At 45.1% G+C, this 24884-nt stretch overlaps 1 protein-coding gene across 3 annotated transcripts in view; it reads left to right on the top strand.

Annotated features, from left to right (window-relative positions):
- Window positions 1-13410: 13410 nt before the first annotated feature.
- The window catches only part of ASZ1 (ankyrin repeat, SAM and basic leucine zipper domain containing 1), an 850966-nt gene continuing 839492 nt past the window's right edge, over window positions 13411-24884 (top strand). The window contains exon 1 of one of the 3 annotated variants that reach the window (XM_069627941.1): window positions 13411-13538. In XM_069627941.1, the coding sequence (XP_069484042.1) occupies window positions 13431-13538 (108 nt within the window). In that variant the 5' untranslated portion in view covers window positions 13411-13430. The remainder of the gene's footprint in view (window positions 13539-24884) is intronic. The other 2 variants (XM_069627942.1, XM_069627943.1) reach the window with 2 other exon arrangements.

The raw sequence follows: 24884 nt of genomic DNA, 5'->3' as shown, positions 1-24884 counted from the left end.
GATTGTGCCATATGTTAGTTAAGCTTCTTTGTCAAGTCTATGTTCCATTTTCTTCGTGAAGTATTCTAATTTTAGTAGCTGATCGGAGGTCTTCTCATTTCCCTTCTGAAGATCTTGCATTGAGATGTTTAAAGTCTCGTACAGTTTTAGGAAAGGGGACATTGTTATTATTAATGCCACCATTACCGTATTCTGTATATGTGCCAGATCGATCCCTGTTTCACTTTTGTCTCGTTTTGATGGAAAGAGATCCTCCCCTACTGTCTTTTATTAATATTGAGTTCCTTTATTTCTCTCTCTGTTGATAGGCTCACTAACTGTGACTTCCAGTTCCTTCTGGTTGTTTACTTCAGAGAGACAGCCTTGGATTGAAAAGGCTTTAGAGTTGTCGATTGATCTCCATTTCAGGACAGCCTTATTTAGCATCATCTGTGAGGCTTTATCATCTAATGCGGCTATTTTCTCATTTATGAAGGATAGGCTTTGCGTTTCTCTCCCGCTATCCTCCCCGTTAAGGCGGTGATGTCTTGAATAAGTGTATCCACCAATGCTGAATTTGAATGAATTCCACAGTCTTGCTCTTCGCGCGTGTCTCTTACTCGGGGATAGTTGCTTCTTATTGATCTGTAAATTATCATTAGTAATCAGGCCGCATCCCTCTTTCCTTTGATCTTCCAAAGCCGAATCTGAGCTACACCACTTTCTGCTTCCCAGGCCTTTTGCTGGTTCAGTATGTCCTTTCACATTCCGAGTTTGTTCCTCTAAATCATCCCAGTCATCTAAATCCTCCCAGTTTGGACTCCCTATTTCACTGGTTGTTGCAACCATACATCTGGATTCTGATTCTTCCTATTTACAACTAGTCTTCATCCGGACACCGGTCATCGATGTACAGGCCTGGCAGTCATTAGACTTTTCTTTGCATTTCTTCTTTTTTTCCCAGACTGTGGTGCTCAGTGTTTTCATTACTTCCATTGTTCCATTAGCACCGCCTGGAGTTGAGGAGCAAAGGGACAGATTCAGCATGGATTTCTCAGCCGCTACTGCTTCTGTCCGGATTGTGGATCACCACTAGGTTTACCATTTGTGCTTTCCCCCTCCAATTTAGGCTCTGCTCTTATCTCAGGATCCTGTTGGAGGACTATTTTTAATATTCTTCTCGTGATTCCATTTAAGGATTCACTCGGTGTAGGGGGATCAGTCTGCTTTTGCCTCTTTTTCGTGGTACAGTCATTCTCGATTATTTCCATATTGTTTTCAGATGGGATTGTAACGTTTTTTTCCATCACCTAATCCCTCCATCGCACTAAGAGGTATACTCTCTTCCGCCCCCACTTACACCATCTTTTTCATTCCTTCTTCACTAGGTAAATGTATCTGCTTTTCAGTTAGCGGGAGAGCGGGGTTAGACATGTTGATCATTTTGCCGTTCCCACTTTCCGGCTCTGTCTCCGGCTCGCAGCCATTCATTTCCTCATTTATTTCCAGCCTACATAAATCATTCGTTAGTAGCGATTCAATTAATTTGTCTTCTAACTCCACTTGCTCCGGATTCTGCAGTGGATAATTGCTGTTCGCTATCTTGCCCCCTACATCCTCTATCCCAGATACCGTCGCTGGCTGCATTTTACCATTGTCAAAGCTCGGCAAAAGGTCAGGGTGGGGGGTTAGTGTTGGATCTCGAATTTGCAATCGCTGATTTACCGGGGCTGTAAGTAATGCCGGCAATGAAGTTAGGCACTGCCTCACCTGCTTTCTTGTTCCGTCGGTCGATCCGTATTTTCAATTCCAGTTCCAACATGAGCCGTTCCGGGTCTAGTCGTTTCATCGTAGTGCAGTTCCTCTCGGTATAAACTCCTATTTATCTTGGTAGTGTGGGGTCTCGCACCCCCGCACTCACCGACAAACATCGAACAACACCACTTTACTGCCACTTTCGCGGTAGGAAGCAGTTTTAAGCAGTGACCCAGTGTGCAATCACGGCAGGTCCGCCTCCAGGCAGGTTAAAGGTATAGCAGCCAGCAAGGTGTCCAAACCCCGAACAACACCACTTTACTGCCACTTTCGCACCCATATTGGAAGGCGGCTGAAAATATTTTTGAAAGCGAGGGCATGTTAATGAGAGGCGGTCAAGTTATCCCACCGGTTACATTGAGGAAGACCATAACATGCAGGGCCAATGCAGGGCATTTGGGCAGCAACGTGACAAGGAGATGAGTGACAGAGTCCTACTAGTGGCCCGGCATGGACCAGGGCACAAGAATAACAACAGAGAGGTGTCACAAGTGTCTAAGCAGCGACAAAAGACTGAAAGTGAGACAAGCTTCATTGCACCCCGCAGAGATACCTGAGGGTGTGTGGCACAAGCTGGGACTGGATTTTATATGTCTATTGGCGTAAATGCTGCCAAAACGCAGACACAAGATCATCGTCATTGACTACTTATCAAAGTGGGTGGAAGTAGAATTTGTGCCCAACATCACAACATCAACTGTCATCGGCATCCTAAAAGAAATATTTCAAAGAGAAGGACTGCCCAAAGAACTTGTCACAGACAATGGAGTCCAACTCATCTCCCTAGAGATGGAACAGTTCTTGAGGGACAACAACATACAACAGCTGAAGGGCGCACTATATCATCCCCAGGCCAACGGGCTGGTTGAACGGACAAATTGATTTATCAAGGGAGCAATGCAACTGGCCACGGCGGCGGTCATAGACCCATACAGCATGGTCAAGGAGGCAGTTGCGGGCCATCGACTGACTCCCAACAGGACCATCAACGTTTCCCCGTTTCACTCGTTAAGAGCATGCAGGGCAGCCTCCACGTTGGATCCTCCTTGGTTGTCAAAGATAAGGGTGGACGACAGTGTAGACATGGATGAAGTAGTGTGGAAGATGAGGAAAAGCAAGACATGCATGAAACTCTGGAGTGACAAAAGGAAAACTCCCCAGAAAAATGGCGTTCGGTAAGGAGACTTAGTTAAAATAAAGCTGCCACATAAAGACCCCGAGCGGAAGTACCCGGAAGTACCTCTTTGCTTTGGCACGCTTTTTTTCTCGCACGGACTGTTTCAAGCATTTTGGACATTGATGAGCAATTCCCTGCTTGTGGAACGAGACAGCTTTAAGAATCACAAAGACACGCCCATTTTTGGGTTAAACCTACAAAAACAGCAGTCTGCGCACACCAGCGTGCGCGCACCGAGCGGAAGTACCCGGAAGTACCTCTTTGCCACAGCACACTTTCCTTCTCCCACGGACTGTTTCAAGCAATTTGGACATTGATGGTATTATGGACTACTGTGTGCTGTTTTCACTAATGGATGATTCAGGAATGGCAAACTAATAGTTATATGCTCTTTTTATATCTATTTAGAGCAATTCCCCGCTTGTGGAATGAGACAGCTTTAAGAATCACTAAGACACGCCCATTTTTGGACTGAACCTACAAAAACAGCAGTGCACTGAGCGGAAGTACCCAGAAGTACCTCTTTGCCTCGGCACGCTTTCCTTCTCCCACAGACTGTTTCAAGCAATTTGGACATTGATGGTATTATGGACTACTGTGTGCTGTTTTCACTAATGGATGTTTCAGGCAAGGCAAACTAATAGTTATATTCTCTTTTTATATCTATTTATAGCAATTCCCTGCTTGGGGAACGAGACAGCTTTAAGAATCACTAAGAGATGCCCATTTTTGGGCTGAACCTACAAAAACAGCAGTGCACCAGCGCACGCGCACCGAGCGGAAGTACTCGGAAGTACCTCTTTGCCTCTTTGATGCGTCGACGCGGCGTTGAGGCATTGAGGTGATTGGGTCTTCTGGGTACTGCGACGTAGGGGATTATTTGCTCGATTCCCTGGGTTCAGAAAAATTATATTTCAGACACTCAAATCAGGCATGCCGGTCAGAAGCCCCTTGGTGAGGGTAAGAGAGCCACCTGCTTCGCGGCTGCGGCCTGGTAGCTTTTCTTGTTCCACGACCCGAAGAGGCGATGCGATCAATGAAACATTGGCGAACTCCGACATTCGGATGTTCTGTAATGGTACGCTTTCGGCGTACTGGTCGAAAAACGTAAGTGAAATTGATGATTGTTTAAGTATTAGAAACACAGAGGTTCTGAAACCTGGCATTTCAAAAGTTGGTAATAATGTCACTCAAGCTGCGCCATCTATCAATCACATTTTGGGCCCCCTCTCCCAATGCTTCAAATTGACGTGTCCATAACAGACACTGCAATGCTGAACAGTTTACCCCCTACAGGGAAGATGTTAAGTCCAACGAACTCCATCCATAGCAGCGCAAGTGACGAGGCAGTCATTGACTTAGAGGACAATGATTCAGCGTTCTCAAACAACGTACTTCCAGAAAAATGTGTTGGGGTCACCAGTTATGTTCTCTGAGGTTAGCCATGGTACTGTGGAATCGGTCTCCTCCTCTGAGTCCCTTACGCCGATTAAAATTCAAACTCATACCCACAGTACAAATACATCTTTGATAATACATCACTCTGACAAATTACTAGAAGTGACTTTGCAAGCGATGAATCTTGCAATTCAGACCCCGGGGAATGTTTCCAAACCTTTCACCAAAAATTACATACTCAAGGGGAAAATCTGCAGAAAATTTTCCTATGGCAAAGCTCTAAACCCTCCCTTGAGGAATTCACGATCACTTCAAAACAGCTACCCCCAATTCTTGAAGTCGACAGAACCTCTGTTGCATGCCAAACGGACATAAACCTGACCCCGGTACAACTTTTAAAATTCACGACTCAAACTAAGGTCCAAAAAGAGTTCCCACAGCTATTACTATGCATTGAGGAAATTATCTATGATGTTGTCATAGATGTCAACAAGTCTTCTAATGTTAAGACCATAACTCCACATTTAGCTGTTGTCGACAATAGCCCTAGTGAGACAAATAGTAAGAAAAAATATACGATATTTACACCAGGAGCTCCGGGAAAAAAGAGCAAGAAAGTAAGCCCTAGAAAACTATCAAAAAATCAATCCACCGCCAAGAGTACTGAGAAGTCCTCTTCAAAACAATTCTTTAAGGCAATTTCGATCCCAAAGAGAAATATTGTAATGGCCTCCTAAGCTATCAAAAAGAAATACTCACAACAAATGCAGGCAAGATCCATTGAGATAGCTATCTGTAACCCAGACCAGGCCATGAGTTATCCACCATTGGATGATTTAATGGATGAAATAAGTAATCAAAACACTTTAGAATCTAACCCAACAAGTAAGGTGCCTACCTTGCTTGGAAAGACTTCTGCAACATCCAAATTCACAACAGCAGCTAATGAGACAACTCAGAGCTTACATAGAGCTGGAATTCAAAAAGCAGTAGATGCTTATATGGCTGGGCATATGCCGCCTTCCCTTAGCTTACCTGCAAATGCCATTCCTCAGTTAGACACAGCTGAGTCCCGATGCGACTCCGGTCCTACATATAAAGAGAAGAATTTGGTGTCAGAAGCGTGTCAAATCAGTGGAATGACAAATGCTGGTGCACTGGTTGCCTCCCTAGCACTGAAGAGGCAGGGGGAGACAGCCTTGCATAACCCCTCCAATTGCTGCATCGTTGCCCATTATTACGCTCCTGCCACAAGAAACGCAGGTGAAAATTAATACCAGTGAAGGACTTCCTGAAATATCTGGGGCCATCATGCGCCTCTTTGAACGTGCTCTGGGAAATCTACAGGGCCAAAATCCACAAAAAGGCCAAGCTGAAGTGATCAGCAAATTCAACGGTGACAGTGCTAAGAAAGCAGTGCAACTGGTGAGGATGCCTCCAGCTGCCCACTCCTTAGTACTGGGAGCAAGCAGACGCCGCTCGAGTTACTATACCGCATCGCTAAAACGTTCCAACAAGACACTACGAGGTCGAGGGTGAAAAAAAGAAAAAAAGCCTCCCGACATTGGAACTGGTCCATGACGGAGCCTCTTGAGCGCCACTCACCGCTCAAGGGACCCTAGGCCATAGATCAGGGGAATACTGAAGATACCCCCAAATTTCTTCTCCGTGGTCTTCTACTATTTTCTCGGCCACTGATTTGGCTTGTCATACAGAAATAGGGTGAAGACGTTAAGCTTGTATTAAATCATCATTGTCCTGAAGATGGCCCAACATTAACCACGTAGACCACCGCAGACAACGATGGGACTATTAAAAGGGGCCGAAACATATGTCGACCTATAGAAAATTCGATTGTGTTTTTTCTCATTGTTTTCCCATATCTATAACAACTGATATGTTTGAAGAAATTGTTAACTTTTGCACCTAATTGTCACAGAATGTTTGTATCGATATGAATGGTATGAGTGAGATATGATAAAGCCTATGAACATATATATTTTTCTACAACAAACTTTTTATAGAACCTATTAAAGAGATTTATTGTTATAATTACTACGGCTCTGTTTATAAACTGTCTCTTCCCCAAGGTATCTGCTGTGGATTGACACATCAGCCCTGCAGCACCTTTACCAGGTGCGCCGTTAGACCTTAGAGAGAGGGGTAGTCAGTCTGTAACCTTGTTCTTACACTCCTTAGTACTGGCCTGTAGGCCTTCTCCAATTACACAATATGATCTGAACCGTAGAGCGGTAATGGCCATATTCTCTGATATACAACAGTTGGAGGACATTGTTTCCTCCGATTTAGCACTAGTTGAATTTACTACTAAGAATCATTTGAACTCAGTAAGATTGTGGATGCATTCACGGGTAGTACAGAACCTAATTTAGTAGACGAAAGATGTTCTATATAAGATGGGTTTCATGCTGACTCTTGAATCAGGAACGGGAATAGACCATCATCTGACTATGAAGCAAGGGGGTCTTCAAAAATGAAACCCTGTTGGAACCATGTTGGTGAAAAAGTCCCAACAAAGCAACATGCATTGTAAATGCCAGTATCAGAGCAACCAGGATTAACTAGAGGTGGAGGTTGGTTTGGGCCAATTATCTCTTTTAAGTTGGAACACAAGAGGATTTAAACACCTACTTAATAACGATCAAAGCTCCTTAAGCAAATGCGACATAGTGTTTCTTCAAGAGACTTGGCTCACAACCCCACCAATGTGGGATAACCATGAAATCTATCTGAATCCTGCTTCTAAATCTGCACTTGGTAGACCGGCCTCTGGCCTGCTAACATCTGTGAAATTGGGGAAGGGATTGTCATCTAAATTTTGGGAAGCCCCAAATAAGTATATGTTGCTGGTCAAATTGGTGTGTTTTAAAGAAGAATATGCAATCTTAAACATATACTGGAACCCGATAGCATTATCGGATGATGTATTCTTTAGAGACCTAAATGCTTTTTTGGACATGATAACAGAAGATCAAAACAAGTTCCTTGTGCTAGCTGGAGATTTAATGTAAATTGTATGGTTAAAATGGAATGTCGCAACAAAGAGAGACGTTTGAGATGGAATTCCCTGGTTGACTCTAGAAGTCTATTTATGCTCAATGGTGCCTTTGCCTCAGACATTCCGCCAGCTGTGACTTGGCACAAGGGTGAGAGTACATCAATAATAGACTATATATATGTGAGCTCTGCATTGTGGTCTCCCATGAAGAATTTCTGTGTGATTAAGAATGACATGAGTGACCATAACATCCTTATTGCTGAGTGGAAGGCCTGGGTGGCAATTGAGGTTGCCCAAATCGAACCTGAATAAGGTTAAATGATGGTGAATGCTGGTGGAAATCCTCTCTGATGGTCGGAGGACGATGTGGTACACTTTAATCGATTGTTAATTCTTGGAGGGTCAAGTAATCACACTCACCTGGAAAATATGAGGATAGTATACTGTGAAGTAATGCAGGCATTGCAACAGGGGAAAACAAACATAAAGCCACAATTGCACCATCTGCACAGTTATGACAATGTGATTACAGTAAGAAAATCTCAGTATCGCTATGATTTGAGACAGCTTGTACAGTGTCCTCTCGCCACCAGAACGGAATCACCAAAATTGATAAAAGCCAGCTATAGAAACTGGATGAAGGGGTACCGAGCTTGCATGTATCAACAGGACGGTGCCAATATGCTAAAGATCTTAGCAAGTAAAAACATCTCGAAAATGTGGTCTGTAACAAACCACTCAATAGTAGGTCCCCAAATAGTAATGCAATCGACTTCAGTGAGCACGCATTTATGGGTAAGACACTTCTTGCAATTTTACGCGCCCGCCAAGAGCAGAAAGACCCTAGAGCAATTAAAAATTCCAATTGACTTCTATTTAGCATTTGATCAATCCGACATTCTACACCTCATTAGAACATGTAGTAACTCTAAAGCAGCTGGGCCGGATGGCCTTTCAAATTATGTTCTGAAGGCCAATCCGGAAATTTGGTCATCCATACTACACAAGATCTTTACACTGGTAAATCTGACCCAGACCCTACCTAGGACATGGACCCAAGCCATCACGGTATCCATTTATAAAAAAAAGGAGATTGGCTATCACCAGCTAGTTCCCGGCCCATCTCACTTTTAGATGCACCGGGAAAAATCTTCTGTCGGCTAATCCTTAGAGAGTTACAAACATGGGTCACAACTAAAAAACTAACTGACCCCTTACAATCGGGTTTTGTGAAAGGCTTGGGCACCACACCTAATATATTGACCCTAACGATGATTCAATCCCAGTATGCAGTCAGACATTATATTTGAGCTTTATCGACTTCAGAGCCGCCTTTGACTCAGTAGATAGGGTCTTGCTATATACCAAGTTAAAACATCATGAATGCCCCAACTACTTAATCTCTTTGATAATGCTATTCCACATGAACACCACTACGTGAGTCCGAGTTACCCTTGATGGTACATTATCTCCCGTAATCACAACACAAAGAGGCTTGAAGCAGGGCTGTGCATTAGCTTCATTTCTGTGTAACTTCTTCATACTAGATATGGGAGCTGCGTTCTCAAACTGCAATGGTGATCCTCCCAGACTTGGAAACCAAAAAATCCCTTATCTTTTATATATGTGGATGATTGGGTCCTCCTCTCCCAAACTCATACGGGCCTCAATGTATGCTGCAGCGATTAGGCTCATATGTGCAATCATACAAACTACACATCAATACAAGGAAAATACACATCGTTGTCTGTAGCAACAAACGTGGCATCAGAAAATGTAAGCACGTATGGCATTTGCAGGATTGTAAATTACTCATTGTTCCCCAATATAAATATTTAGGTGTAACGATCCAGCATAAAACATCCCTACAGCTGGAGACATTGGAATCAAAAAACAAGCTACAGAATTTGATGTCTCAATCGAAAATATTAACTAAAAAATTTGGGAAATTCTTATTGAAGCAACTTGTTCTGTTTTATAAAATGAAGGTTATACCCATTATGTTATACGGTGCAGAAGGAACCTTACCAAAAAAGCGCGAATTCTGGGATTCACTTGCGTCTACTTACTGGAAACAAATATTGCATCTTCCTAGTAGCACTCTGATAGCCCTGATACGGCATGAACTTGGTGTCATGCCCCGCATTCCTGCTTACAGACGTCCGGGGGCGTCTATTTCCATGTGGAAGCTGCCCTGGCGACTGCTTTCAGTTCGTGGGATATGCTTACACATTATCCAGCATTCCTTCTTCCCGCGGTCACGTGACGCGCACGCAACGTGTCTTGCGTCCTGGAAATGATACCAGTATTTAGTACGGCGTATCCCTGCAACGGGTGCTCCCAAACTAAGTAATTAGTTTGAGTGCCCGATTTATTGATTTTCTGATTCCTGTGTTTCCTGGACCCGGCTCATGCTTTAAGGATTACTCTTGAACGTTTTTCCCCTACGACTCCTGGCGCCATTTCCCTCGGCTGTTTTCCCTTGGTAAACAAACTCATGGCTTTTCCAAACGGACTGTTTCCCTCTTGCCCTTGTTTGTTGTGACGCCTTGGAATTTGCTAACCTCAAGTTCAACGCAATTCAGAACATTAGGAAAATCTGAACTGGGCTTCTATTCAAGTTTCTTTTCTCTCTACTGGCTGCTAACTCCACTGGCTTTCTGAACCCTTCACCCTCACGTATTTCACAAGCCCACAAAAACACTCCTTTTCTGGATCTATCAACAACGCTGCTCTCATCACAAGAAACATTGCTCTACACATCGAAGTGACCGATTGGACGCTCTCCTGATTTGGTGGTCACTACTTGGATTGGCTATTTTCACTTTGGGGACGCTTTGCTGAATTCCTTGGGGATTATATTTGGACTCTCTAGTTGCGCCCTCGTGCCGTTCGGGTTAGGTGGATTATTGCACGACTTCCTTCAACGGAGACTGTCTTCCTTCTTCACCTTGTCACCACTTTGCTGAACTCACATAGGTTTACGCGACTTCTTTTTGACTAAGCAGGTAAGAGAGGGTAACTGCGGGTGGGTGATTGCTGCACTTTGGTAATTCTGGCTGCTCTCTTGAACCATCGTTTTGCTTTGTTCCCTTAGCTCTGTTGTCGCTGCTCCTGCCTTTTCACTCAAGCCCCTGGCCTGTTAGTTATAGTTTATTTCTACAGGCTGCGCTCTTGGGGGGAAAGTCTTGTTAACATCACGTTCAAGACATCCCATAGCAAAGGGGCTCCCAAGGTGGATGCTGATTCTGTATTCTTTATAAGTCTGTATCCTGTTTCAAGTTGTGTTAAAGTGTGACACTTGGTCTCTTTTCATTATATTCGCAGGTGACCTGGAAACAGTGTGCTTTACTCCGTAAATGTCTGATAGGATTAAAAAGCCCCGGCATTTTAGAAGTAATAGCACATTACTTGCTCACGTCAAAAATAAGTTTCCAGTGGCTTGGCGTGACCATGCTCTGAACAGCTTAGCCGACGTGGATGTCACAATTGAGTTGCTGATGACAAATCCAGATCGGGCAAAAACAAAAAAGTATCAATTAGATTGGGCTAATAATGCAACAAATTGTACTCGATGTAAAGATTTCAATGTTTCTTTGTTTGGCACTAAGAGGTATGGAGTCATAGAGGAATATCTGGTGAAATGCCCTTCTCCTAACATACGCGCAAAACTCTTGAGGTCTAGACTAAACCTATGGTACACACGGGATGTATTGTGCAAAAGGAAAATGCTGTTACCTGACCAAAACTATTGCCGATATTGTTTGAATGTAGTTCAAAAGAAAACTCTACAGCATTTAGTAGTGGAATGTACCGCATTAACAGTGGCACGTGAGAAATTTTTTACGAGGGCGGTCTCCATGCAAAGTCGATTGGGAAGGATCAAATATGGCAATTTCTATTTTCAAATCCGAGGCCTGCTGTACAGATAGCCATAGTCCAATATCTAGAAATTATTCTGCCCGATTGGAAGGAATGAGAATGCAGAGAGTGGTCTCTGAATGCACAGTGGTTGAGTGCATATATACTTTTAGTCCAAATGCTTGAATAATAATACTGGTAAAAGTATATGGCTGTTGAAATGAATTTGAACGTTAATATGCTTCTTACTTTTAGTGTTTTGTTCTTATTGATTCTTGTTCTTTTAAGTTATTTTGTATTCATAATGTAATATTGTACAACTTGTGATTTTGTAATTTGAGAATGATAATTGATGAAAAATATTTGAAAAGTTGTTAATTCAACTAAACAAATTAAAATGAAAAAAATAAATAAATAAAGACCCTGTCACAGGGTCCAAGTTCAGCAGATCCCTCGAGGTGTGTCAAAGAGGGACTAAACATGTGTGCACCCAAGATGGGAGAAGATGGAACTTGGAGCGAGTAGCAAAGAGTTGCATGATCAAGAGTGTCACGAAACAAGCACTCAAGGAGAATGAGAATGAGAGGGACAAGTCGACCAGTGAGTCGCAAGAACTCCCAGGTGAAGAGATGTCAGAGAGCTTCAACAAGCAAGAAGAGACCCCTCTGCCGAAAGTGACGGACAAACCGAACCCAGTGAAATGTCGGAGGGGATACTGTGGAGTGAGGAGAATAGACGGAACCACCCTCAACGAGAAAGCAAAAGACTGGCACGATTGGCAGATGTTGTCCTGGAGTTGCACAAAGCTGCTCAACAAAAGGAGGTATGTAGAGATAGACTATCGTGAGAAGTCGCTGCCTGACTTCTCGCGAAACCTGCTAGCAACAAAGATCAGTGCTGGCGTGCGAAGCACCATCCAGAGTGCGGGCAAAGCACAGACCATACCACTGCCTTGGTGCACCTCCAGAGCAGTGGCATCGCTAAGGGGATCCGGGTAGGGGGCCTGGGTTCCTCCTCTGAAATCTTGGGCCCCCCTACGTCAGCTGGGCTACTCACTCTGCACTGTCTGCAGTGCTGTGTTCGCCAGCATGGCATATACACAGGGAAACAATCAACAATGAAGAGCTGTTACGTTCCCTCTGCTGTCAAGACCAGCCCCTCCCATCAGAATGTAGCGCACAAAAGTGTGAATGATGGGTCATTAGTGACTTAATGGTTTTTGTGCAGAGGTCGAAGTGTGCGGGAGCGGTGCTACTATACTTTTTATTTTTAAGTTCCACTGTTCCTTTACTTTTATTTTAAAAATAAACCGTTCTGGAATGGTTTCGTTTTAAAATAAGTGTAGGAAGAAGTTGAAGCTTGCACTTCAGTGCACTGCACTGAACATTCCCATAAACAGCAGGAGTGTTTGTCTGTTTGGATTGTGTGTGGGAGGGGGCACAGTGAAGGGGTTTGTGGGGAGTGGGGGCAGACTAGCAGGAAACATAGTTCCACTACTTCTTTCTGCACACTTCCACCACTGGTTTTGTGACTACATTCTGATAGGGAGGGCTGCAGTGGGGTTTGGTAGTTGGTGTTTTGTGCACAAAAGCTTCTCTGCCAGAGTGCTTGTGACATCACACATTCCCTTTCATAAGCAGCCCCCCTACTTTGGTCTTTGGCTCCCTCTGTACCCCCTACCGCCTCCTTAAATTTGATTCCTGACAACGCCACTGCTCCAGAAACAGCACCTATATACATATCCAACCTCCCACACATGCAAGTACCATACCACTGCATCCCTGTGACGTATAGTTTGTGGCATATCATTTACAGTGAAGCAACTGTAATGTTGGAATGCTTGGTTGGCTAAATAAAGCCCCAATTCCGTCAACAAGAGCGTGTGTGTTTATTTGGGGCCACAACACTGTGGTAGTTCTAATGTGTATCGAAACATGTGGGTTCTGGTCACATCCTAAACAATAGCTACGTCAGAGTCAGTCAGAACAGCGCCTTCAGCTAAGTGGGCGGAGTCAGGCCCAGTAATGCTAAGCATTGCCTGGCGCTAAAATGGTTTTCGCTCAGGACGTGACTCCGCCCACGCGTGCGTTGCGCACGTGGATCCAGGTTTTATTCCGCTGCGTATTGTGCGCCGATCACGTGCGTAGTTTCTGGTCTGTGGTGTTGGGTGGTGTTCAAGGAATGATGGCGGCTGGTTTAGGCTACGGATTTACGGCGGTGGCCGGAGGGGGCGAGAGCAGCGACAGCGAGGACAGTTGGGACGTGGGCTTTTTAGAGCAACCTAATCAGGTGCGAGAGGGGAGGTGGGGGTGAGAGGGGCAAATTGACACTAGACAGAAGGCTGCCAGTGCTTAGCTTCCAGTGGTAACGCGCCTTGTCGGATTGCCCTGTGGGCCCACGAGTTGCCACACAAAGCTTGTGTGTTACTCTGTTTAAGCAGCCCCTTGTGCGCGTTCTGAGCCTAATACTGGATGCCTTTGAAATTATTTGCGGAAGATATGTGTAAAATCGCACAGACACGTGCACATGTTGAATTTGCTGTTTCTCATTTATGGCATGGAGAAGACTAACTAACATACCGTGCTAGTAAAGGTGGCATGATACTAAATAGGTGGAAATATTGGGGTTCTCCTTACCTTAAGCATGCCCGCAGCCATCATTTTAGGTTTTATATATCTATCTATAGATTCCGTAAATAGAGCATCTCACCCAAAGGTTTTAGGGCGCTCATAAGACGAAACAACAAAACAAAAAAATTGCATAGCACTCAGGTAATATATGATCACTGCACTCCTTATAGGTGTAAGGAGAAGTCCAAGGTCTCCAGCAAGCTACCGTTTTAGATTGTAAGAACGCCTGAACAATAGTAAGCATTTCTAGTTTTCTATGTATGGTAGTTAATACAAAGTTTCGAATTCAGCCTTTGTACAGTATTTCATTTTGTACACGCACCTATATCATCTTTCTTGCACAAATAAGGAATTAATTTATTGAGTGGGGTAGTAAAACATGTCATTGACCAACAACGTAGTACATGTCAACCCATATGTGGCATTATTGACCATTAACGTCGTCATACCTGTCAATTCAAATGCCTTTGGCGGGCGTCACCTGCCATGGAGTCAGTTCATAACACGCGGCAAATCCTCTACACGTCCGTGGAAAATAGGCTGTCACCTGTTGCATTTACTAGAAAGGACGCGACACCGGGAATCTGGGACAGGACCATCTTTATTCCTTTCTGCTTCACATACATATAGGAACTGCCTCCTCTGGAAACACCAGCTGCTCCCTTTCCTCCTGCTTGTTGCCACTGCTGTGCCTGAAAGGTACAGCGTCTCGTAACATCACCCCCAGACAAATGTTCTGAAGTCGTCACAGCATTCCTCCAGTAGGCGTATGGGTTTTTGTATGGTGAATTGCGGGTGAGTCCTTCCTTCACTCAGCCCTGCACCCTTTGGGTGACTGGGCATGGCTGGCGGCATACTCCTCGCTACCTGTGGGGGCGTCGACAAGTCGTCACAGGGTTCCTTTGCCCCTGGCCCCCGGTCCATTTGGGGTGTGTCGTCTTCCTTGCTCTTGAAGAGGTGCTTGAAATGTGAATTCTTTCTTGTAATTTCTTGCACAGCATTCTGCGCTTTCACCAAAGATCCTTTGACGGCTACTACCCTGAAGGGGTTTGTGAATACTTTGGATCTGTGTTCCTGGGGAGTGTCTGCTTCACCAGTACTTCGTCTCCTATCACAAGCTCTTTGAGTACCGCTCTCCTTCTGACATCTGTGTCATGTTTTGCCCGTTCTTTCCTCGGGTGTCTCTCGTTATGGTTTCTGCGTCAAGCTCCTCTTGGTCATCAACATTTCTCACGAGTCTGGTGTGGACCTTGTACCCCATCATCATCTCTGCTGGTGTCTTGTTGGATGCTTCGTGGGGTGTATTGCGATAGTCCCTGAACATCCTGCATAGGGCCTGATGCAGGTTGGTGGCCTCTATGTATGCTCTCTGTATCGTTTTTGATTGATGCCATGAAGTATTCCGTCATTCTGTTTGCCTGGGACCATCTTGGTGTGATCTTTTGGTGGGTAAATCCCATATGTTTAATGAATGTGGAGAAATCGTGTCCGTTGAATGGGGGCCCGTTATCTGACTTGATTGTCCGAGGTACACCCCATTCACTTAGTACCTTATCAAATGTGGCTGCTACTTGTGGGTATGCTGTTGTCGCAACTTTCTCCCAATGTGGAACCTGAAGTATTTGTCGATAAAGACTATCAAGTATTATTCCCCTGACTGGGGGTCTGTAGAAGTCGATTGCGACCCAATCCCATGGTCGGTCAGGTATGTGTGTTGTCTGTAACAGTGTGGGGGCCTCTGCAGTGCACTGCTCTTCACCCAATTGTCCACCAATGACAGACGTTGAACCGGAGCTGCTTATTGGTGTTCATCGGCTCTCCTGTGTCCCTCATGTGCTGTTTTGATGACTTCTGCTCTGAGTGTGGCTGGAATAACAAGCTTGCACCCTCTCAGTAGTATGGACTGGTCTTTGACCGCTAGTTCGTTGTGCACTTTTGCTAGTCTATCTTTTTCTTCTTTGTTCACCCGGGTGGCTTTTTATGGTGCGTCTGTAGTCCCTCCACTTGTTGCTGGTGAGCGCATTGTCCAAACCCATGGACAGATCCGCTACTGATGCGATGGCCTTTAGCGATAGTGCGGGTGGTAACACATTTTCTGTGACGTAGTTGTCAGAATCCACCTTGCGATTACCCACGATGTGTAGATGACGAATTCTACCTAACAATATAACCCTGTGTATGGAATGGAAAACCAAGGGATCTATTATTCGGAAGAATGGACCCAAAACACGAACAGCAGACCACCTAGAGCCGGAAAGGAAAGGCAGATTAGAACATTGTTATTTGAGAAGGATTGATAGAAACAGTGTGAAATGAACACCAACCTGCGGCTGAGTATCTGATAACAACAACTTGTAACCATGAAAGGGTGGTAGTGGGCTTTATCATTGAGTCATTGCAGTCAGAGAAGGCCTGAAGTATCTGAGGACATGAATACCACAAAACATAAACTCTAGGAACAGGTATGACTATTGATTTCTATGGGCATACATGAGAACGTTATGTTGCTTTTACAGTGTGCTGAGATGTAGAGCCTCCTATGGTGTAGCAGCCGTAAGAAACACTAGTAGTAAACCCAGGAAGCACTGGATAGTGTAAAGGGACTATGCCCGACAGCACGCATACGCCTAGGGGACAGGCAGTCTTTACTGGAAACCCGACGAAACGAGGACGCTCCTTTATCACCCCCAAATGTATGCAGGAAGTCTCTAGTCCATACAGGGATGAATACAAGGAGGAAAGGCTTCTGGGTTTACCAGTGAGTGTTTCCAGATGAAGAGCAGATATCGCCGTGTAAGTAACAGCCATGATCAGAGTACAAAAGCAGTCCATGAAATAGTAGGCAACGGGGCGGGCATGAAGAATCCAAAGGAAACAGAAGCAAATCCGTGTAGAGTTCCGAGTTGGCGCAGGGGCTGGCACGTAGAATACAAAGGAGAACCAAGGCAGTCCGTGGAGAGTTCAAAATTAGTCAACGAGGTAAGCCGAACAGTTCCAAGATAATGGACAATGCTGGAATGCAGGTCGAAAAAAGGAAAGCAAGGTTCAGCAACAACAGCTGGCGCACAAACACAAAAAGTGATACTTAACCATCAAGGCTTAGACCAAAACAAAATCCGAGAAAACAGGCTTGATATCACGAAACCAGGTAAACAATAGTTCGAGAACAGAGCGCTACGTACTTCAGCAAATTCAGAAGCACCGAACCCGCGGTAAGGAGGTGCTTAAAAAGTCATGAAAAATCACCTGACATGAAACGTGCATGTGACATAAGGACATATTAGTTTGCATGCCCCAATCTCCATGGTAACCGCCAACGCTTACCATACTTCTTGTCATTGTGTGTGTCATGCACCGAGTGTTGCTTTGTATTGGGAGAAACTTGATACGTTTGTGAAAAGACCGTAAGCGTGACAGTGTGTGTGGTTTAGAAGCACTGGGATCAAGAAGCGGTGGCAGCACCTGGATTCCTGACGGTCGCCTTCCTCAAAGAAAGCCTCTGCCGCTGCGACGTCCAAAAGTCCTTTAACAAATTGGGCATGTATATGGGACAATGATTCCCAGGTCCGACCCTCCGGACCGTAACCCTTCCAGTCAACGAGGAATAATCCTACCCCCTGTGAAACCTTGGTATCGAGGATCTGATTCACCTCATATTCATCCGAACCTACCACTGGAAGGGGACGATCCTGGACGATAAACCTTGTAGATCCCTGCAGAGGTTTGAGGAGAGAGACATGAAACACGGGATGGATGTTCCAGGAAGTGGGGAGTTCCAAACGAACAGCCACCGGGTTGATTACATTGGAGATGACGAATGGAACAGTAAAGCATGGAACCAAAGATTTCCACCCTGGTAGATGCAAGTGTCTGGTGGATAACCAAACCTTCATACCCTTTTTATACAAGGGAGACCTCAGACTGTGAGCATCAGCATAAGACTTAGTGCGATGTTGGGCTTTCACCAAATGCTGTCTGATTCCCGCCTGTAACTTGGCAAGAGATTGAACACAAGACTGGGCAGCAGGATTACTGGATGCTGTCTCAAGGGGTAAAGGCAGGGTAGGAGGATGATGTCCATAGAGAGCAAAAAAAGGAGTGGTGCCTGTGGCTGTGTTTAAGGAGTTATTAATGCAAACTGAGCCATGGCTGAAACCAAGAACCCTGATGTTGGATCAAAAGACACCTCAGGAATTGTTCGGTTTGCCCATCGGTTTGGGGATGATAAGCACTCAAGTACCTATCCTCAATGCCTAACGAGCGATATACAGTCTTCCAGAAACGTGATGTAAATTGAGACCCTTGATCCGTTATGATATTGGGCAGTCCGAAGAACTTGAATACATGTTTTACAAACAGATCAGCCAGGACTGGGGCTGTTGGCAACTTCTGACAGGGAATGAACAATGCTGACTTGGTCAAATAATCCAAAACTACTCGCATGGTGTTATAACCTTGTGTAGGAGGCAATTCAACAATAAAATCCATAGATATCATGGTCCATGGAGTTTTTGGTACTGGTAGCGGTTGCAGCAGACCCATGGGTTTTGCATGAGAGATCTTACCCTGATCACAAAATGCACAGGTGGAGATGTAATGAGCGATGTCAGTAGACATGACCTGCCACCAGCACCACCTGCTTAATAGTTCAAGAGTCTTTCTAGCACTGAGATGTGTTGAAAACTTGAGTCCTGACACCACAGCAACACCATAGTACGAGTTCTGTCATTGGGTAAGTAGACCCTGCCTCGAAAATAAGGTAGGGACTGGATGACGTTGAACCCTTTATCTTTAATGCTCTGAGCATTCACCTCCACCCAGGTAAGAAGGGATCTCATGGAGGATGTTATGGTACAATCACAAACAACTTGATGTGGCAATAACAAGATATCTTGACCAGAACGTGGAGTACTGTCTCCCGGTATGCGGGATAGCGCGTCAGCTTTGGAGTGCCAAGAACCAGGACGATACGTGATTGTGAAGTTAAATGTAGAGAAAAATTCATGCCAACGTGAATGTCTAGCTGTGGTACGCTTAACAGACTGCAGTGCCACTAGATTACGATGATCCTATAGCCCTGAACCGGATCCGTCGTACTTAGCAGATTGTGTCTCCAGACCACAAAGGCATCCCTAACAGTCAATAGCTCTTTTTCTGTGATAGTGTAATTCTGTTCATGGGCATTGAGCTTACGTGAGTGATAAGCCACCGGATGGAGCGCACCAGTGTCTAGGCAATGTTGTGATAATACTGCCCCCAGAGCGATGTTCGAAGCGTCGGCCTCAACCACAAAAGGTAGTGTCAGGTATGGATGCTGTAATACTGTATCGGACGTGAAAGCCAACTTCAGTGCTTCGAACGCCTTGTCGGCGGCAAAATCCCATAAGAATACCCTCTTACTACTGGTGAGAGCCGTAAGAGGTGCCACAATCTCGGAGAACGACCTCGCAAAGCGCCTATAAAAATTGGCAAAACCAAGAAATGATTGCAATGACTTTTAGGCTCTTTGGGGCTGGCCATTTAAGAACCGCCCTAACTTTGGAGGAACACATTTTTATCCCATGGTCCGTTATTTCATAACCTAGGAATTCAACAGACTTAACATGGAAGATAGATTTCTCTAACTTGGCATACAATGAGTGTTCCGTAATCGTTGCAAGACTTGCCTGACATGGTGTACATTGAGTTCATAGGTATCAGAATAGATCAAGATATCATCGAGCTACACGATAAGGAAATGGTCCATCATATCCCTGAAGATGTCATTAATAAAATGTTGGAACGTTGCAGGGGCATTACATAGGCCAAATGGCATTACACAGTACTCAAATAGCCTGCACTTGGTCTTAAGTGCTGTTTTCAACTCATCCCTCTGTTTTATTCTCACCAAATTATAGGCTCCATGAAGTTCCAACTTGGTGGATTGTCGATGTACCCAACTTGTCCAGGAGTACAGAAATTAGTGGAATAGGGTATTGATTTCTGATGGTTATAGCATTCAGAGCACGATAATCGGTATAGGGCCGAAGTTCCCCTTCCTTCTTCGGTACAAAGAACAGCGGGGAAGCCGCTGGAGAGCGTGAAGGGTGGATGAAACCAGATTGCAATGATTTATCAAGATAATCCTTGAGGATCAGATCCTCCTTTCGCGTGAGAGAGTAGATACGACCTGAAGGTATCTGGGCTCGGGGAATCAAATCAATAGGACAATCATATGGCTTATGTGGTGGAAGGATCTCTGCTCCTTTTGCGTCAAACACATCCTTAAAAGACATGTATTCCTTGGGCAGAGAAGTGGACGTGATAGTCCCCACTGAAGACGATGCATTCAGTAGCGGACGAAACAGAGTTCAAGGTTCTACCTCGGAGGACAAACGCAATGTATCACAGGGACTAGACACAAAATCAATTTCACGTGTCTTCCATTCCACCAGTGGATTGTGGCGTCTTAACCAGGGCAACCCCAAGATCAAACGATATTGCGGAGAAGCGATGAGGTCAAAACATATGGTTTCTGTGTGTCCACTGTTAGTGATCATAGTTAAATCGGATGTCTGTTGTAACCAAACCAGAGAGCAATGTGGTGCCATCTACGGCATTGGCCAACTCTGTTTGAGACTTAGTTATGACAGGGATACCCAGTTTCCGGGCGAAGGCATCATCAATATAGTTGCCAGTGGCTCCTGAATCTAGCACTGAATCTATAAACCACTCCTGATTGGGAAGGCATAGGCATCGAGTGGCAATGGTAAAGGGCTTAGGAACCAAGGAGTCAAAAAGAGCAGATCTCGACAGTTCGACCCCTTCTACTGCCGAGCTTCGGCATTTCCCTGCCGCTTTGGTTTTTTATTGGAAGCCTTCAAAAGATGTTCTGAGGAACCGCAATAGAAGCACAAATTGTTCCTCTTTCTAGATTCTCTCTCTTTTGCTGAAAGCGGACCCCGGACCACACTGATCTGCATGGGTTCAACGTTTCCTGCACTAGTGTTCATTGGTGTCATAGCAAAAGGAACCAATGCCCTTTTTTCGCCATCCTCTGTTCTACAAGCATCAATTTGTAGCACCATGTCAAGGAGTTCAGGAAAGGCAGTGGGAACGATAGGCACTGTTGCTAAAGTATCCTCTAAGGAGTCAGAGAGTCCCTTGTAGAACAATGAAGCCCTGTTATCGTCTAACCAACCCGTCTTGGCCACAAGCTGATTAAACTTAGCCAGATATGATAATAGATTGGAGTCGCCGTGTTGCAAACCCAAAAGCTCCATATCAGTTGCTTGAGTCTTGTACCGAGTATCGAAGACTCGGCTCATCGCCTCAATTAAGTCATCACAGTCGAACAGTAACAGGCTTCCCTGTTTCATTAACGGATTGGCCAATGATGTGGCAGTACCACCTAGATGAGATGACAAGAAGGCAGCTTAGGTTGTGGAATAGAAAAAAGAGGCGGGTCTGCAAAGAAAGTGCAAACAGCACTGATTCAGAAAGGTACAGAAGGTCCTGGGATCCCCAGTAAACCTTTCAGGCGGGGCCAATGAAAAGTGAGTTGTCATATACACTGGTCCCTATTCCTGTCTTGGTAAAACCAAACCGGAACCCGAGGCCTGTGCCGGGCCTGGTACTGGTGGCCCAGCAGCTTGCATTCCGGCCTGTGATTCATTAATACACTCTTGCATAGAAGCATGGGCTGTAGCCTTTTCTGCACTTAATTCTGAGAACATTTGCATGATCTGAGCTAATGTCTCGTTTGGGGCCCAGTTAGGCTTCTGAATATGTCAGAATCCGCCTTACTGTTTCCCACGAAGTGTAGACGACAAATTCTACCTAACAATGTAACCCTGTGTATGGAATGGAAAACCAATACTAAGGGATCTATTTTTCGGAAGAATGGACCCAAAACACGAACAGCAGACCTCCTAGAACCGGAAAGGAAAGGCAGATTAGAAACAATCCTTTCTCAAATAACGCAATGATAGAAACAGTGTGAAATGAACACCAACCTGCGGATGATTATCAGATAACTTGTAACCATGAAAGGGTGGTAGTGGGCTTTATCATTGAGTCATCGCAGTCAGAAAAGGCCTGAAGTATCTGAGGACATGAATACCACAAAACTTAAACTCTAGGAAAAAGGTAGGACTATTGATTTATATGGGTGTATATGAGAACGTTATGTTACTCTTACAGTGTGCATTGATGTTGAGCCTCCTATGGTGTGGCAGCCGTAACAAACACTAGTAGTAAACCCAGGAAGCACTGGATAGTGTAAAGGGACTATGCCCGACGGCACGCGTACACCTAGGGGACAGGCAGTCTTTACTGGAAACCCGACAAAACGAGGACGCTCCTTTATCACCCCCAAATGTAGGCAGGAAGTCTCTAGTCCATACAGGGATGAATACAAGTAGGAAAGGCTTCCGGGTTTACCAGTGAGTGTTTCCAGATGAGGAGCAAGTATCGCCATGTAAGTAACAGCCAAGATCTGAGTACAAAAGCAGTCCGTGAAACAGTCAGAGTAGGCAACAGGGCCATCATGCCTTAAAATGGAGAGCCACAACCATGGCTTTCCCACTCCCCCCATCAAGGCGAAGATTTGTGCTATGGAGGGAGTTGTTTCCAGCCACCTGCAAGAAAAAAAATTAAGTGCGAAAAATACATGTACCAGAATCCTTGGAGTCAATTAACTTGCTACAGCTGAAAAGGAAATGAAGACATGCCTGAAAAAGCAAAGAGAAACAGCCACCCTGAAGATTGATGGAGTCATGAAAACGTGTGTTTGGAGGAGAAGCTAATGCAGGAAAACTTGACTGGCAACAGAGCGCCTGCCTTGTCACCAATTTTTAGGCAACAGGGCGGGCACAAAGAATCCAAAGGAGAACCAAAGCAAATCTGTGTAGAGTTCCGAGTTGGCACCGGGCTGGCATGTTGAATCCAAAGGAGAACCAAGGCAGTCTGTGGAGAGTTATAAATTAGTCAACGAGGTAAGCGGAACAGTTCCAAGATAAGGGACAAGGCTGGAATGCAGGTCGGAAAAGGGAAAGCAAAGTTCGGCAACAACAGCTGGCGCACGAACACAAAAAGTGATACTTAACAGACAAGGCTTAGACCAAAACTAAATCCGAGAAGACAGGCTTGATATCACGGAACCAGCTAAACAATAGTTTGAGAACAGAGCGCTACGTACTTCAGCAAATTCAGAAGCACTGAACCTGCGGTAAGGAGGTGCTTAAAAAGTCATGAAAAATCACCTGACATGAAACATGCGTGTGACGTAAGGACGTATTAGTTTACATGCCCCAATCTCCATGGTAACCGCCAACGCTTACCATAGAGCTTGTCTCTTCTTGTCATTGCACGTGTCATGTACCGAGTGTTGCTTTGTATTGGGAGAAACCTGATACGTTTGTGAAAAGATCGTAAGCGTGACAATGTGTGTGGTTTAGAAGCACTGGAATCATTGATCGATGAAGAAGCGGTGGCATCACCTGGATTCCTGACAAGTTGATGTACTCTGTCTCCTTTCCTGGTTGTCGATGCACCTGTCGGGTGGCATGATATGTAATCTGTGGGGTTTTGGTCACCCCCGGTCTATGAATGATTACGTAATCGTACTCTTGTAAACGGATTCCCCATCTCTCGATCCTGGGCGGCATCTTTGTGCAAGGGTTCCCGAATAAGGAGAGCAGGGCTTTATGGGCGGTCACCAGGGTGAATTTCTTGACAATGACGAAGTTGTGATTGTGCTTTCACGCCCAGACTGCTGCAAGGCTTTCCTTTTCAGCATGGGATTAGGCTGATTCCGTTTGCGTCAGGGCTCTGCTCGCCTAGGCAACTGTGTCTGCAGTGTGTATATTCTCCACTGGTTTGAGCGAGGATGGCACCCAGTCCCACTGGGCTAGCATTGATGATTATTTCAGTGTGCCCTGACCGGTCAAACTAGGCAAGCTGTCAAGCTTTTGCAAACAATGTTTTGATGCCCTCAAATGCCGTTTGCACTCTTTGAACCAGTTGAAGTCAGTGTCTTTCTGTAGTAGATTCCGCAGGGGCTCAGTGAGCGTTGCATAGTGCGGGATGTATCTTGCACAGTGACCGACCATGCAGAGGAAAGATCTCACGTCTGCCACTTTCCACAGTGCGAAAAATACATGTACCAGAATCCTTGGAGTCAATTAACTTGCCACACCTGAAAAGGAAATGAAGACATGCCTGAAAAAGCAAAGAGAAACAGCCTCCCTGAAGATTGATGGAGTCATGAAAACGTGTGTTTGGAGGAGAAGCTAATGCAGGAAAACTTGACTGGCAACAGAGCACCTGCCTTGTCACCAATTTTTAGGCAACAGGGCAGGCACAAAGAATCCAAAGGAGAACCAAAGCAAATCTGTGTAGAGTTCCGAGTTGGCACAGGGGCTGGCATGTTGAATCCAAAGGAGAACCAAGGCAGTCTGTGGAGAGTTATAAATTAGTCAACGAGGTAAGCGGAACAGTTCCAAGATAAGGGACAAGGCTGGAATGCAGGTCGGTTTGGGGTTGGTGATGGTGTTCACTTTGGATGGGTCTGGAGTCCTCCCTTTGTCGGAAAAGATGTGCCCGAAGAACCTGAGTATTTTCGTGCTACCTTTTCCAGGTTCATGGTCAAACCTGCAGTTTGAAGAGCAGTGCGGGTTTCAAGAAAGTTCGCATCATGTTCTTCTTGTGACGTGCCAAAGACCAGGATGTCGTCGCTGTAGTTTAGTGGCAGTTTTACCGGGCTGATCACTTGCCTGATGGCCTCCTGAAAGATTTCCGCCGTGGAGGAAATGCCAAAGTTCAATCGGCAGTAACAGAAAAGGCCCTCATGCGTGGTGAATCCGGTTCGAAGTATAAGCGCCCAGTTACCCTTGGGTTAGGTGCGCTATATAAGAAAACAAACTAAACTAATACTTCTGGACTCCAGGTATAGCTTGAGCTAGTGGTATCCTTGCACGAGATCCATCTTGGAGAAAGTGGTTGCTCTGTTCAGTTGGACTTTCAT

Source organism: Ambystoma mexicanum, chromosome 12 (genome assembly GCF_040938575.1).
Source record: "Ambystoma mexicanum isolate Mex_15411 chromosome 12, UKY_AmexF1_1, whole genome shotgun sequence".
Lineage (NCBI taxonomy): Eukaryota > Metazoa > Chordata > Amphibia > Caudata > Ambystomatidae > Ambystoma > Ambystoma mexicanum.
Note: the sequence above shows the minus strand (reverse complement) of the source record. Positions and strands in the feature narration are given on the sequence as shown.